The sequence below is a fragment of the Marmota marmota genome, unplaced genomic scaffold (genome assembly GCF_001458135.2).
Source record: "Marmota marmota marmota unplaced genomic scaffold, marMar, whole genome shotgun sequence".
In the NCBI taxonomy this organism is placed as follows: domain Eukaryota; kingdom Metazoa; phylum Chordata; class Mammalia; order Rodentia; family Sciuridae; genus Marmota; species Marmota marmota.
Window position 1 is genome coordinate 19,153,359 of NW_025999913.1, and position 16,273 is coordinate 19,169,631.

The 16,273-nt window shown below is 47.7% G+C and overlaps 1 protein-coding gene across 3 annotated transcripts in view; it reads left to right on the top strand.

The window, feature by feature from the left end:
• Nucleotides 1–16,273, top strand: part of Carmil1 (capping protein regulator and myosin 1 linker 1) — a 151,873-nt gene that overhangs the window by 108,058 nt on the left and 27,542 nt on the right. For all 3 annotated transcript variants that reach the window (XM_048799884.1, XM_048799882.1, XM_048799883.1), the window contains one exon: nucleotides 48–194. In XM_048799884.1, coding sequence (XP_048655841.1) covers nucleotides 48–194 — 147 coding nt within the window. The remainder of the gene's footprint in view (nucleotides 1–47; nucleotides 195–16,273) is intronic.

Genomic DNA, 16,273 nt, shown 5'->3' on the forward strand with positions numbered 1-16,273 from the left:
CCCCCCCCGCCCTGCCGTAACTGCTGCTGGTGGTCTTCACCCTCCAGGCCGACCATTTCAGCAGACGTGTGCAGACCCTCCCTCAGCAGGAGCCTGTTGAGGCCGAGTTGGCCGAGAAGCCGCCCAAGCGCTCCCTGGTCCCAGTGGAGGACCTGACGGAGGCCGAGCGCTTGGAAGACCTGGACGCCTGCATGGTAAGACACGGCCTGTGGGGCCACCCCATCCCACCCTGGGCCTGCACTGTTGTGTTTTAAAAACTTTCAGTGTTTGAAATCAGAGAAACAACACTCCCCCACCCCACGCAGACATTGGCTCAGAGGCTGCTGGCACCAGGGGTGACAGCCCCTTTCGAGGGGTACAGAGCTCGCCTAGCATGCATCCTGGGAAAACGGTCCCTGAATTGATTAGGAGGAGATTATGTAACTTTATAGATCCTCTGTGATAGGAAAGTGTCTTCAAATGAGGCTCCAAAAGATATGGAGAAGGACGTTTTCCACGAATAAAGTGTGCTGGGCGGCTGTCTCCTTGAGTCGACCGTTTTGTGTCTTTCTCTCTGCTGTAGCTCCCTGTTCTCTTGCTACCACTTGTTGATCCCCTGCACATTTGGATCTCTGGTTCCTGCGAGATCCCTTCCCATCCACTAAATTGATGCGCTTGTGAGGCTGAAGCACACGCTGCCATTCACCTCACAGCAGGTCTCCGCTCCCACCCACGTGGCGCATCCCGTTGGCTAGAGAACTAGAACGATCTGATTGTGGACAGTGTCACGGCAACAGCTCATTATTTTAAAATTGGTATCACTGTTAAGCTGTCTCTCACTTTATCATGAAGACAGTTATATGAGGTGGACACAGTGGCACATGCCTTTAGTCAGCTACTGCGGACACTGAGGCAGGAGGATCACCATGTTCAAGACCATCCTGGTCGATTTTACAAGACCCTGTCTCAAAATGAAAGATAAAACATGCTGGGAATATAACTCGGGGTAGAGAGCTCGCCTAGCTGCATGAGGCCCTGGGTTTCCCCATCACTGCAAACAGACAACATCAGACAAGACAAACCCCAGACAGCTGTACGTGAGTCTGCTTCGTCTCTGTGTCCAGTGGGCCTTACAAAAACATTCGACTTTAGCAACTCCTCCTAATCTGAGGGCATGCTGTGAGACTGGGTTTGGGTTCTCATATGTCCAGATCTTTCTACATTAGCTTCTGAATTTAGTAAATTTTACTTGCAGCCATTGTTAAGGAATGGTGCTCATTTTTAACTTTCAAAACCAAGGGTCTGCTATGGAGAATATTGTTTTTCCAACTTGAAAGACAATTTAATGCACTTAAGTTCCTTTTATTTCATAAAATACTGTTATCATTTTCTTAAATCCTGTGAATAAAATCCCCATGGGAAGCCCTATCCTCTACCAGGAGAGCAGCAAAGAAAGCCTCCAATAAAATCCAGCATTTCAAGTAAAACTAGAATCACCAGAAAACGCTGAAAAATAATTTCTATGCAACTATATAAGTCTACAAATATATTCAATGTGTATGTAGGAGATTATCTAGTTTTTTAGAACCTCGCCAGTCCAGTTGTCAAATGGGTATTTAGTAAATATGTCAGGGTTTGTTTGCATTTTGAGGCATTGGAAGTGCGGCACGCGCTGTATCATCACAAGGTAACTGTTCCCGATGTGAATTGAAAGTGGAACACCAACTGTACCGTGCATGTTCCCTACCAGGATGATTTGTGAGATGGAAAGGGACAATGGGAATGTCGGTTCGGGGCGCGGGGTGCTGGCTGCGGGGGGCTGGCTCCTCTGTGCTAACGTGGCTTTGGTTTTATAATGCTGCTAGTAGTAGTTTGGTTTCTCTGACTTTGTTTCTCAAGAGGAAGAGAAAAGTTGTTCCCTTTAACTAGAGCTGTCTGGGTGAGGGTGGAGGAGAGGGGACCTTTCTTAAAGGCAGGAGCAGGGCCACCATCAGCACCTGGGGGAGAGCTGAGCTGTGGGCTGTCTGCAGCGTGGCGGCCCCGACCCAGCAGGCGGGAGGACCTCAGGATCAGGAGGGGCCTTCCCCAGCCCAGAGGGCCAGGATGTAAGCACGAGGCCCTTCCTGAGACGAGCACCCGCTGAACACTGGGGCCACCAGCACGGTGGTCTCACGTGGGTGACAGGGAGACACAGGGCAGATCTCCGGAAAATGACAACAGCAAATACTTAGGCGAGCAGGACTTTTGTTGTGAAAATAGCAATTTTTGTTCTAATATTTTTTTCCTTCATTCCTCTGGAGAGGCTAATAAGTACTTAAGTAGCAGAAAGCTGGAGTTAACTTGCTACTAGTTTAATGAAAGATGATAACTTTTGTGTAAGAGGTGCCAGTCAGTGGATTAGTGCTGTGACAGTCTCCTCTGCACCTGCAGCCTGCCCGTCCGTCCTCAGCCACGCACAGAGAGCACCTATGGGGGCTGTTGTCAGTGGGAGGGTCCCTCCTGAAGGGTCTCATTCTGAGCCAGTGTACAACTCTCAGCTCACTGAGAAGTAGACAGAGCCTTAGTTTGGTCTTTTGCAAAAGCCTGCCCTGTCACCTCTCAAAATCAAAATGCAAATCATCAGTTCCTCCCCAACAGCTTTTCCCAAACATTTTAGTTCAGGGCTCAGCCTTTGTGACCATTTTAGTTCAGCCTTTGTGACCATTTTCTAAGTGGGCGTGAGGGTTTCCCTGAGAAGCATTTCATCCCGAGTGATGGAGGATGTCAGGGCCCAGATGGACTGCTGTGTGGATGACCATCAGCGCCCCATGCACATGGCCTTCCCACCTGGAGCTAGAGGGCTGGTGGGCTTCCCGGCTGCAGCTGGAGCCTGTGACATTGTTAGGGGAGATGTGTGCTTGTAGCTCAGATAATGTGAAGCTCTCCATAGGGTCTTGCAAAGCCACTGCGATGGGTCACCACCTCTACTTGCTGATGTGGGCATTGGTCCTGGCTCTTGCCCAGGATGGACATGATGTCTACTAACCGCATTTTTGAACATTTCTTTAGCAGAGTTGGTAGAGATTTTGAGTACCTCTTTTTCTTTTCCTGTCCTTGGATTTGTGATCTTCATGCTTTCTCCTCGGTCCAAAAGTCAGGGCCATTCAGTGCTTAAGTCTCTGTAATGAACTAGTATTACAATCGCAGCAGAGAAGGTTGAGGGCATATGTTAAGCAGATATTCATGTGGATTGGAACTTAAGGATTACCTTCCAGGACTTGGGAACAATGATCTAATCCATATTATTGATTTCTTTGGAAGAAATCCAGGACTTACTCAACTATTAAACTTAGGCTGTGTCTACGTGAAACTGAAATAAGGATTTTCATGCAGAGAGCAGTTCATCTGCTTACTGCAATTTCCTAGGAATAGAAATTTAAAAGGCTTGAATTACTATGGAATACGTTTTTGTGAATCCTATCCCCACTGATGAAGCAGCAATTATTTTTCCTTAACAATTTCAACCTCAAACTTCAATGTATAATTTTTGAGCTTTTTAATATAGACTGAAACTTAGCAAAGGTCTAGTTGACTTGGTCTAATACTAATTTTTAACCAGTCTAAACCAATTACTTCATTTTCTGGTACCAACTATTATAAATTGAACAAATCTATTAACAGTGCTACCAAGTACAGACTCTTGTCAGTATGTCTCATTTAAATATTGTCAGAATATCTCATTTAAAGTCAGCTGCACTGATATTAGTACAGAAGGTTGTTCAAATCAGAATGACTGGTTTCTTGTGATTTTATTCTGTGATGTTCTTATTGTTATCTTTAGAAAATGGAGGTATGCCTTTTAAAGCACTCAAACGCATATGAAGGATATTGTATGTTCTTCAAGATTTCTGATCAATTTAGTGACAGCCCTCTGTGCAAATGTAGGGGGCACACCCCACATGTGGGGGAATTCTTCTGGTTCCTTGAGACACAGTCACCTTAATTATTTAGTTTTTAACTAGCATGAAGAGCACTGGCAGAGGCCCTATTCAAGGAATCCCTAGAGATCTGTCATACATGAAACCTCATTAGCTACCCAGGGACACACGGGACCCCGGGGGAGCCCACTTCCTGCCCCCTGGGTACAGATTGCTGGGAGGAGACCCTCGCCTTCCCCTGCAGGGGGCAGAGGGCTGTCCTAGCAGAGCCCTGTACACCAGTGGGAGCCCAGCTGTCCAATGGGAGGTAGGGAGGACCTGAAAAAATCCTCTTCATAAAATGACCTGGACCATTAGCCAGCTGTGCTGAGGCAAGGCTTCTGCAACCAGTCTCTGAATTGGGCCTCTGACTTGTGGATTGAAAATAGCAATCTTGTCAGCCAAATTTTGACATGCAACGATAATTATAAAAGATGATTTGGGTCTTCCTTTATGAGCTAAATTAAACAAATGATACTGCAGCTTTATAAAATAGAAATCATTCTATTAATTGCTGTGTGTGTAACATCAGAGCATATCTCTAAAGAGAAAATGTTTGTAATGGGTTTCAAACTAGCTAAGTCCTTTACAAGCAACCAAAGATTCAGTGACTCCTCCAAATTCAGCCTCACTTTGCAGCGCTGAGGAATCTCCTGTTTTGAGTTGTACCTCAGTGACGTTTTCTCCAGTGAAAGAAGACTCCAAATTATCACGTCTTCACAATTGAAATCAAAGACTGAATCCCTTCTGGGTGAAAGATTTTGTCTTCCGAATTCATATTTAAATTGGGGAGAACACTGTCCTTAGATACTAAGAGATGTACTTGCGCACGTGTGTGTGTTTGTGTGTGTGTGTGTGTGTGAGAGAGAGAGAGTGTTGTGTGTGTGTGTGTGAGAGAGAGAGAGAGAGTGTGTGTGTGTGTGTAGTATGCTTGAGAGAATAGTCCATCCAAGGAGGAAGAAGATGGGGAGTCCTTAAAGTGGACTTGTTAACCAGTGATGGACAAAGGGAAAGGCTGGACGCAGGTGGCTGCTGGCTCTCAGGAGGGCCCAGGAGAGGCAGAAGTACTTCATGTTGGTGAAGTCTCAGGTGGTGGTGAGCTCTCTCAAAAGACCCCTGAGCTGAGGACAGAGTAGGCCATTCGTTCATTCTATAAATGTTTACTGTCCGTCTGCTGGGTACCGGCACTCCATACATCTCAGTACAAACAGAAGCTGAACCCCTGCATCACCCACTGAGCTTGCTGTGTAGACTAGTTCTGGTGGACCAGGGAGCTAGCACCCATGTAAATCTGCACATGAATTTGCTTGCATATCGGGAGATATGAGCCCACCACTGAAATGAGGCCAAGGAAGGCTTAAATTCATACAGGATACATCTCCCAACCCTTTGGTCTCAACCCACTGGTCATGAAGTCCTTGTAACACTGTGGCCAAGATAGAAATAAAATAAACTATGAACACACAGTATTGACACCACATGTTTATTTCAGTTCTATGAACGTGCATGTGTAAGCTGGGGTGTGACAGATTTCTTATAAGTGGTCACAGTTTTGAAAGTCTGGAAAACATATCATAGCTCCTTAAAGGGCCCCTGCAGAGATGCAAGGCTAGAAGGGGACCTGGTCCCTGCAGTATCTACCAAGTCTCACCCATTTTACCTGTTTCCTTGAACCCCAAAGAATAGCTTTCCTTAAGTGTGCTCTATGGATCTCCATTAAGAACCATTTTAATAAGTATCCCTATAAAACTCACCATGTGTTATTTGTACTCCATGCCATTGTGCTGATCACTGTTCATTTTATTTCAAAATGCCATTGCTGCAAACACATGCAGAAGAAATTGCAGGTCTCTCTTTTTTTTTAATTAGTTGCTCAAAACATTACAATGATCTTGACATATCATTCATTTGATTCAAGTGGGGTATGAATTCTTTTTTTTTTCCACATGTACAGATTGCAGTATCACATTGGTTTTACAGCCACGTTTATACATACAGCCATATTAGTGTCTATTGTATTCTGCTACCCTTCCTATTCCCCCCTCCCCTCTCTTCCCCTCCCATCACCTCTCTCTACCCACTCTGACACCTCTCTCTCTCTCTCTTTTCTTCCACACACCATCTTATATGTAATTTTGCATAACAGTGGGGGTTCTCCTTCCATCTTCTGTGCTATTCCCCTTCTCTCTCCCATTCCCATGCATCTCTCATCCCTATTTAATGGTAATCTTCTCATGCTCTTCCTCCCTGCTCTGTTTTGAGTCGCCCCCCCCCCCTTATATCAAAGAAGATATTCGGCACTTGCTCCTTAGGGATTGGCTAGCTTCACTCAGCATAATCTGCTCTAATGCCATCCATTTCCCTGCAAATGCCATGATTTTATTTTTTTAGTGCTGAGTAATATTCCATTGTGTATAAATTCCACATTTTTTTATCCATTCATCTATTGCAGGTCTTTACCAGGGGTAGTGGAAGTCCTGAGCAGTTTGCTTTATATCCCAAAAATACAGTACACGGGGTCATGACGTGTACCTACCTCTGGTAATGTCAGCTGAAAAGCTCGGCCACTGAATGTGCATTTGACCTAGGAAGAGCGATGGGGCCGGAAGCGCCATACTTTGTCATCTTCAGCGGTGATGACGACACCTCCTTTATGTTTATTTTCTTATTTAAAAAAAAAAAAAACCTCTTGGTTCTATATGGACCTAAGCTAATTTTGGGGTTGAAGAGGTTATGCATTAATGAAATGAAAAACTGGATAAGGAGGTTGTTAGGGAAGCACAGGGAAAGGCGCCTTGCCTGGAAGAGGGGCAGAGGCGACGGAAAGGTCTCCAGAGAGTGGTCAGGGCTTCCTGGGGGAGGGACCTGGTGGAGGCGGGGCCTCCTGGAGAAGGGGTGTGGCCAGGCTTCTTAGGGCGGAGCTTCCCCTGGAGGGCGTGGTCAGAGGCTCCCTGGGGCGGGGCATTGTCAGGGAGGCTCCTGGGGGCGGGGCATGGCGGGGGCGGGGCCTCCCGGGAGGGCGTGGCCAGGGGCCTCGTAGGAGAAGGTGCTGCGCATCCTGCCTGGCGGCTGGTGCAGGGCTGCGGCTGCGGGGCCGAGGAGAAGGCTCTGAAAGACTGGAAGGAAGATGAGTGAGTAAGCAGTGAGCCGTGCACAGGGACCGGAGGGCGTCACAATAAACTGTGGTTGTCTGGCCGTGTCAGGGGTGGCCGCAGTGAGTGCGGGGAGAGGGTCGCGAGGAGGCGGGAAGGGCCGCCGAGCCGGTCCTGGCTTGCTGGTGTGTGTCCTCGGTGTCTCCAGGCACTGGGAGCCACTGAGGCCAGGGCGCCGGCAGGAGGGCGGAAAGCCTTCCCTTTTGCCCTCCGGAGGCGGAGTGCTTGCGAGGCCGGGGCAGAGCTCTGCAGTGGGGCTGTGGACGCGGCTCTGGCTGCTAGCCAGGCCTGAGCTGGTGGTCAGCCTTGCCACCCCACGAGGGCCACAGCTCGTGCAGCTCCTGGGGTAGCCTCACCCTGTGAACACGGTGGCCTTAGCTTTGTCGTTGCCACTTTCCTTTTTACATTCATGACATTTACCTCAACTCACCTCCACCTGTAGGCTCCGGTATTCAGCTTGTACTTGACGCCTCCAGTTAGATGTCCATCAAGCATCACAAACAGATGGAGTCCCCACCTGGCCTTACTCAGGGCTTCCCCTCCCACTTAATGACACCAGCTCTGCTCTGCCCACTTGTTCCCAACTCTCCCAGTCAGCCCCAGTCACAAGCCACCGTGGTTCTTGCCTGGACTCCTGAGATAGACTTGTAATGCTTGCTCCTGCCCTCACTGCTATCTCCACGGTCACGCCATCCTTACTCGGAGCCTGAGGAGCTTTCTGAAGTGGAAGCCAGATCAGTGGTACACACGTCAAGTCCTCTGACAACTTCCGTGGTACCCAGATGAAATTAGCTTCTTCCTTTTGGTGCCTGAAGTTCACATGATCTGGTGCCATCTCTCTCTTCTTCTAGAATCTAAGCTCCTACTCCTTCCTGGAGCGGAAAGCCTTTATCCTTTCCCTGGCAGGAGGCTTGGCTCCCACCTCAGCCCTTGTCCCTTCTGTCTGAACACTCCTCTCCAGAACGTTCCATGGCTCTCTTTGCCCGCTGTTTTGGTCTCATTCCCACGTCCCTTTCTCAGAAACTTTCCTCAGTCCCTGTCTCCCATATCATCCTGTTTTCTTCTCAGTACTCACCAGGACTTGAGATGATCCTATTTACTGCTCTGGTACTCTTTGTCCCAATCTCCCCACGCTAGACCATCGCTTCCTGGCCGGCAGAGACTCTGTCCTGTTGAGCTCGTATCTACAGAATCTAGACAGTGCCTGGCGCATAGTAATTGCTCAGCCAGTTTTTGTTGATGGTCGTGCACTGGGCTCTGCTTTCCTGTCAGACTCTGTGCCTTCAGGGTGCAGGAGTTGTGGCCTAATGATTGCTTTACATTTGAGACCGTCAAGGGGATAACTACCTGGTGAATTTCTCTGAGAACTCTAGAAGGTAATTCTGGGCATGGGAAGTTGAAACTCATTTCAGCTGATGAGGCTCAGTTAGTGAGAACAGTGTAGGTGGTGACAGCGGCAGCAAGCTGAACGGCTGAGAACTGGAGCACCCCTGCTGTGGCCAGCGCGCATCAGGCAGCCACACGTGGCACTAGTGCTACCCGTTTTCCCGTGGGAATCCCAGAGCAGAGATGTGACCCTCTTGCCCCGTATCACACTGCTGCCTAAAGGTTCCTAATGATGTGCATCCCAAACCCTTTTCCTCCCTGCTGACCTCCTGGTCTTCAGGCCGGCCTGGGTCAGCAGAAGTCTGGGGTGGGAGAGCTGCTGGGTGATGTCCTCTGACCACGGTTCATCCCTTGCTGATGAGTTTTACTCTTGTTCTCAGTGGATTTGGGGAGATTCTAACCTGTGGTGGAAAATCTCTGCCTCTGCAGCCGTGGGGCATGCAATGGCTGGGCCTGCAGGTCCCTGGACTGATAGAAACAAGCAGCGGAGAGGCCCAGGGTGGAGGACTGTGCCCCTGGGAGCTGCCCACTCAGAAGACACACATCGCTGTCCCCAGTGCAGGCTCTCTGGTTAGCCAGGTGCACCCCCTGCCCTGAGCCCGACTCCGATGATGCCTGTTTTCCTTTTGGTCTGATAGGGTCTGAGGTTTTACCACGTGCTCCCCTGAGAGTGAAGGCTTAATGAGGAGGGGTGGAATGACGTGGGATTTGATCTGGGAAGGCTATAAGAAGTGACCTCAAATGCAGGTGAATGTGGAATGGACATCAGCAGGTCACTCTGCCTTAGGCTTTTTGATCAACCATGTAGTTGGGACTGGATTGACCCTTCCTATCCTTTGGAAAGGAAACTGGGTTTGGGATGAACCAGCCTTCATTCTGCACCTCCCTGTGGCAACTTGGGGATTGTCGTTGTCCTATCCAATCCTCAGCTTCTCCAGATGCACCTGCAGGGAAGTGAATCACTCACTGCAGGAATGTACATTCAGGAATCCCAGGTCTCAGGGCTAGGACCAGCCCTCTGTTACAGTCGTCCCTTAACAAAATCCAAATCTAAAGTCAGTGATTGTTAGCCTTGGCCTTTGGTATGTGTGCAGAAGACTCCAAACAGAGCCGAGCTGTAGGGTGGGTACCTGCAAGACAAGCCAGGGTTTTCCTAAGGAGTTTCTTGAGAGCCACACTCAGTCTAGCAGGGCCAGAGCACCCTCTGTTACAACCATAGCAAAATCTCAGGAATGCTTCTGGTTCTGTGCGGCGTGGCCTCTACTCCCCAGGGAACTGGACACATTGGCCGTTATTGGATGTTGAGACCTTAGGCTTTAGAGAAAGGTTCACGAGGGGTTTGTGTAGCTAACATTAAGTCGGGATAACAGGCAAGAACCGCGCCCCTAAGTGCCGAAGACGGTTCTTGTTTCCTTGTAAACCAAGGCCACAGTGGCTTCCAAGTATGTTTGATAGAAAATCTGCCAACTTTCCCCTGTAGCTTGGCTATGACCCATTACCTCATTTTAAAATGAGATCAAAGCTTATGAAAGTTCAAAAGTGGCAAACAACACTGCATTGTTCTTGACAGATGTTCTCAGCCCAAATGGACCATTAATAACAATTATGACATAAGGTTATGGGAAAATAGCTATCGTAATGGATCAGTAATTTAGACAGGGGGTATTTTGAGAATCCACCCTCTTTTGAGAATTGCACTTGAGAATCCTTCAGAAGGGGGGTTAATTACAAGGAGTTAAACTGAACAGGACAGTTCTTGGCTCCCAAGCCAGCTAGGTTTCAGGGTCTGCTGTTTAGCCATCTTCCCCAAAGCTCTGTCTGAGGCCAAGGAGTTGGGTAAGAGGACTGTGGGACCTGACCTCAGAAAGTTTGAGATCCATGCAGTCGGAGCCACATGTGTGACTGACTCGTCAGGTCCCAGATCTGATGACTTGGTCGGTTACTGCAGCCCCAACCAGAATCCCCTTCCAGACCCTAAAACCACCCTCCGTTTTCATAACCTGGGCTGACTTGGCTCCTCACAGCAGCAAAGCCAATTGTTACAGGCTCCAACCTGCTTGTGGTTAGTGGCGCTGTTAACGGTTGGTTGACTTTGGTCATCTTCATAGAGGCGATAATCTATGCAGAGATCCATTTATTACCTGAAGCATTTTAGACTGATTTTAATCATCCATCTTGATGTCAGTTAACCACGACGTCCATTCTCGGGAAGAGGATTTGAGGGTATAGCTAACACGCTCATTTTCACCTTCCATGGTAAATAGAGTTTCCAAAGTTCTAGATTTAAAATATATTCCTCAGGTATGAAACTCAGTGGGGTTTTTCCCATTGTTATTCTTTCATGACAAAGAGAATGTTGAAATGATATTCAAAGTTTTATGATCATTGTAGTAATATTGTGTTTAATAGTACAACAAAGTTCTTAAAGAGTTTCCCACTTTTTCAGTACAATACCATTATTAGTAAATTACCCTTTATTAGTAATACCATGCTCCTGCTCCCCCCTGCAGGAGCGCTGGTTCTTGGAGAGAGGTGTTTGATTGAAATCAGTGCCACATAATTTCCTTCCTTGGACTGCTCTTTGAAAAATGTATTAAGTCATGTTCACTTTTGAAAGTGAACATTCAAGTATGAAATTTCACTTTTGCGTCAGTTGTAAGATGAGTTAAAATGGATACGTGGCAGATCGTTTCCTGTTTCTTTTCAAGAACATGATAAATGGGAAGGTAAAGATTTAATTTTCTCCTATCAAAAAATATGGCAAATCTGGAAAATAAGGAAACGAGCCATTTTCATGTCAGAGCAGCCCCTGCCGTGGCCTTTACAGTAGCCTCTGACCAGTGCTGTTCTCTGGGTGTTTTGAACATCTTGACGCCAGCTTAGCTTTTATGGGAAATGAGACTGGAGGTAAAAGTTAATGAGTGTGGTGTGAAGAGCTGATTTCACGCTGCATTCTGTGGGAAAGTGGCACGTCACTCAATCTCTGGTCCTGCTCCTTTTGTCCCCCCAATTTATTGCCACTTTCTGGGAGTGTGGGGCGCCCGTGCCCCTCCCCTTCTGGGCTTCCAGGAGAACTGCTGTGCGGCCGTCATTGGAGAAATGATGGTGTCTCTTCCAAAGCAAGATTTATACCACCTCAGACATTTGAGATGGAAATGCACCGAAAATTATTTTCTAAGCTATAAGTTGAGACCATTGCTGTGGCTAGATATCGAAGGGTATAAATCAATTAAGAATTATTGGGTTTGTATTCCCTTTGTGCATTGACTCAGTGGCACATCTAATAGGAAGTACTTAATATTTATAATCTAGTTCATGAAGCAGGGATTACCTATATCCTTTTTAACCCGCATGGAAAAGTACAAGGTTATCTTATATCAAAAAGCAAGAATTGACTAATCCAAAGAGATCATTTCAAGGACAAAAAAATCTAGATATCAAGGGCTCCCCTGGGACATTCTTAACACCAGCAAGAATAACGGCAGCAGTAGTTCATCATACGTTGGATTAATTTAACAAATCCACGAGTTCATAGGGTACCCAGAAAATATAGAGAACCAACATGCAGCAGGTTTTACAGAGGAAAAGCAGCTGATAAATACAGAAACAATGAAAGAAATAGAAAGTTTTGATTTTGAAGCTCCCATTATATTAATTCAGGAAAGAATCCTCAATATTTGCTTAACCACAGAGTTTTCTGCATGAACTAAAAGAATCCCCTTGCTGAGTTGTTAATGGCCAAGAGAAATGGGATTTTAGATGAAGCTGTCATTGAGTCCCCACCCTAGTCAAGGGATCCCACCTAGTGTCAACACCAGCATGGGGACCACCTGGCGCAGGCCACCTAGGTGAGTCAGTGCAGCCACGCCACCCAGCATGGCCGGTGTGCCACAGGCTTTCCACCTGAATCTAGGGGAGAACAGACAACTGCAGGATGCGGAGGCCTGTGAAAGGGCCTGGATTCTCTGAGAGGGTCAGTATTTGGAAAAGAAAAGCAGGTTTGGGTGCAGGAAGGAGGTGTGCTGGATTATATGTCAACCATCTTTCCCACTGTGACACACACCCACGGAAATCAACGTAGAGGAGGAAAGGTTTACTTTGGCTCATGGCTTCAGAGGTCTCGGTCCATGGTCAGCCAGCGTCATTGCTGTGGGCCTGGGGTGAGCAGAACATCATGGCAGGAGGGCACTGGGGAGGAAAGCTCAGCTCATGGTGGCCGAGAAGGAGGGAGTGGCAGTTTATACCCTTCAAGGACACATCCAAAGTGGCCCACACCCTCCCACTAGGCCCGTCTCCTAAAATTTCTACCAGCTGGGAACAAGCCTGACACATGAGCCTTTTGGGGGGGACCTTCCATATCTGAACCTCAGCAGTGCCAGTGGTTGGAGTCGGGAGGTCCCTAACTGGCACTGTGTGCCAGGCACAGGGCTGAGCACTTTGTGTCCTATTTAATCCTCACAATATTCTTTTTTTTTTTTTTTTTTTTACAAACTAGAAAACTGAGGCCTGGTTTTGCAGAGAGCTGGCCAAGTCCCACTGCCCGCCAGGTGGCTGAGCCAGGCGTTGAACCCTTTCTTGGCTGCCAGAGCCTCGAGTGTATCGTGCCACCCCTTCTCTGGTCTGTGGGGGAGACACTGGATTCAGCAGGGCCTCAATGAGCTCCAAAAACTGCAGGCGTGGGGGTTGAGCCTCGCTGTGTGGGAGCAGGGGTCTGTTGCCAGGGTTTCTCTTCAGAGGAACAGTCTCTGCCTGTCACTTCAGGATCTGAACCAATTGTGAAGTTCCTTGCCTTCTCTCGGGTGATCGAGACGGGCGTGATTGGGACAGAGGACCCGTCTTGTTGAGTCAACCTTTCAGAAATAGAGGGATTTCCCATCAGCTGTGACACTCACAGATGTACCCATAATCACACTTTTCTGGAAGCTTCTGGGGAGATCTGTGTTAACGTGGACAGGAGTCTTTATTTCAGGCAATTCAATAAGGTCTGAAAATATAATTTTACTTTTTCCACTTCCACTCGGCAAGCATTTCATGCTCATGGAATGGGTCTACAATGGAAAATTGCCCGACGGCTGTGTGAGATTGGCGTTGAGGAGCCGCGCCTGTGCAGACGCGGCTGGTGGCAGCCTTTCTCAGCAGCGCACACAGCGACGGAGGGGGCGGAGGTGGGATGGGTGCTGCTGCTCTGGGCTACCTTTCCTCTGGGGAGACCCCGGCCCTGGTGGGCACGAAGTGGGGAGCCCTGTGTCCTCATTCTACTTTACATTGTGAGCCACTGAAACAAGAGTAAAGAGCTTATGAGAAAGCCGTTGGCAGGTGGCTGGAGTAGGCAGCCTTCCTTACGGAGTCCCTGACACCCCATGCTGCTCTTACAGCCTGGATTGGTTGTTTTTCTACAGCTGGAGATGTTATTTTTTTTTCATCTATCAATTTCAAAATAATAAAATGCCCTATCAACTGTGAATGACAGACCGTGGGAGTTTTAAAAGGTATTTTAGTAGAGATTCAACATAAAATGTAAGGTGACCTAAATTCCCACTAGGGAACCAAGTGTCGTAACTGTGTCAATGTACCCATAATCACACTTTTCTGGAAGTGTCACGGCCTTGCCTCAAAAGCTCTGAGAACTGAGTGGGCAAGAAAGTTCAGTGTGGCTGTGCCCTAGAGTACAGTGGGGGCACGGCGTGTCAGGACCCTCAGGGGGGCTCCTGTGTGCCCACAGATAGGCGCTATCCCCTCTGTTGCTGGGATGACCCTGTGGCCCCAGAGCTGATGTTGTCACCAATCCCCAGGTGGGGTTGATGACAACATCAATGTGGGCTTGGTAAATGGCGTTGGGGACAAACTCGGCCAGAGCCGTATCTGTGTACAGTGTCTGCAGTTGTTCAAGCTGTCACCGTGCTTCTGCTGGCTGCCTGGAGCCCTGACCGCGCTGGCCCCTGCTGGCCTGTCCCTTTGCTAGGAAGGCTCCTGTGTCTTGGGTGCTTCTGTTTGTGAATGGTGTCCCCTCCCCTCCTAGCGATGCTGTGGCTTTACCTCTCTCCCATTCATGTGTCTCTCCTTTCTCTTTGCTGCATGGAGACTCTCTGCTGCACAAGCGTAAGTACTTCTGGTGGCTCTGCGGCTTCTGGCTGGTCTAGTTGACATTCCTGGGTCTGTTTGCCTCTGTGCTGCCTGGCTAGCCTCCCAGGGGACTGGAGCGCCTCATCCATCTGCAGATCCTGAATGAAACACGCGATAGTTTACAGAGACGAGATTGGGCCTTACAAGACGGTCCAGCTGGTGACACGGGCCCTGCATTTAAGCCACCCCAGCTGTGAGCCTGAGAGCACTTGGGTGCTAATAGAGAGGCGCCAGCCTTCAAGGGGGACCAGGCTGCTCACAGTGAAAAACAGACACCAGTACTAACCTTTCTACGTTTTTTTCTGATTCTTGTAATATCACTTGTTTTGAATTATAGAATTATAGAAAATTGGCATCATGATGTGTATCTTGTACTGGAAATTTTCCTAATCTACTTCTCAATTGATAGCATTTTGGTTCTTTAGCCTACGGAAGGAAAAAGTAATTATGGATTCCTGAGCTTGGAATGAGAGTATTATTTATTACTCTATGTGCACACTTGGCAAAAACAAAGAAGAAAACAATCTCACCTTATTTTCCTGGTGATATAAGCAATTTAACTCTCCTTATTAAAAAAAAAAAAAAAAAGCATGTCAAGCAATACTTATTAAAAGTGGGTTTGACAGGGAGAAAAATGTGAGTTCTTTACGAGGTTCCAACATGTGCATGTAACTCGTGGTTAAAGTGGACATATCTCTACTGAGCTACGTGCAGAAGAGTTTTAAGTCCATTATAGAAATCGAATCAAATGAGTAAGATTTCAGAGTAACGTGGAGTTGGTGCTACTTTCGGATTCTTGGGAAACAGCTGTGGGCAGGGTGGGGATTTATTGATTTCAAGACAGGAGAGAAGTCTGTGTATAGGCTTTCCTTCTAAAATTCCATTTTCAAATAAAGGTTTAACCACATTTTTCCTCCTATTTCTAAAGGATATTAAGTATTGAAAATTGCTTCTTACTCAAAACATGCATTTCAAAAGTTAGCTGTGTCTAGTTGTTGACAGGGTTGACCGTGAGTGGATTTAGGAAGGAGCCACTTGGAATGTACACCTCCTCTGCGTCAGCTGCTGACCCGCGTCTGTGGCCATGCCACTCTGAATGCGCCTGGTCTCGTCCGCTGACTTGGGAATAGGCATTGGCCGGGGTCCAAGGAAGGTCAGCCTGGGCACATTAGCCCTTCCATTCTGGAACAAAAAGAGAAGAGAGCGAACGGTTCTGGGAAGATGGCCAGGGCAGGTTTTCCAGGAGCGGTCAGTCAGCCCCACCGCTGTGGGGAGGAGGAGTGAGAGGGATGCCCATCAACGGGATTTCTGGAGGACCAGTGAACACTGGCCCCTGAGTACACACCTGGTGGAGAACCCAAGTTCATTCTCACTCTGCCTCCTGCTTTGAGTTCCCACGTCATGGGATTATCAATGAGAATGACCAGTAAGAACGACCAAGTCCAATTCTGTAGGAAGAAAAAATCCCCAAGGAAGGAAAGGAACATATAAGAGAAACAAGATTCAGTTTTTCCCTCTCTGTTATTGTAATTCAATCCTATGAGAAAAGGAGATTGAAGCCGACTGCATTCTTAATACCAATTACTGCAGGTAGCCTGATTGCAAAAGTCATCAGCCTGACCCCGCCTGGCAAAACTTCAGGACTAAAAGATACAACATACAATGAAAGAACACTAT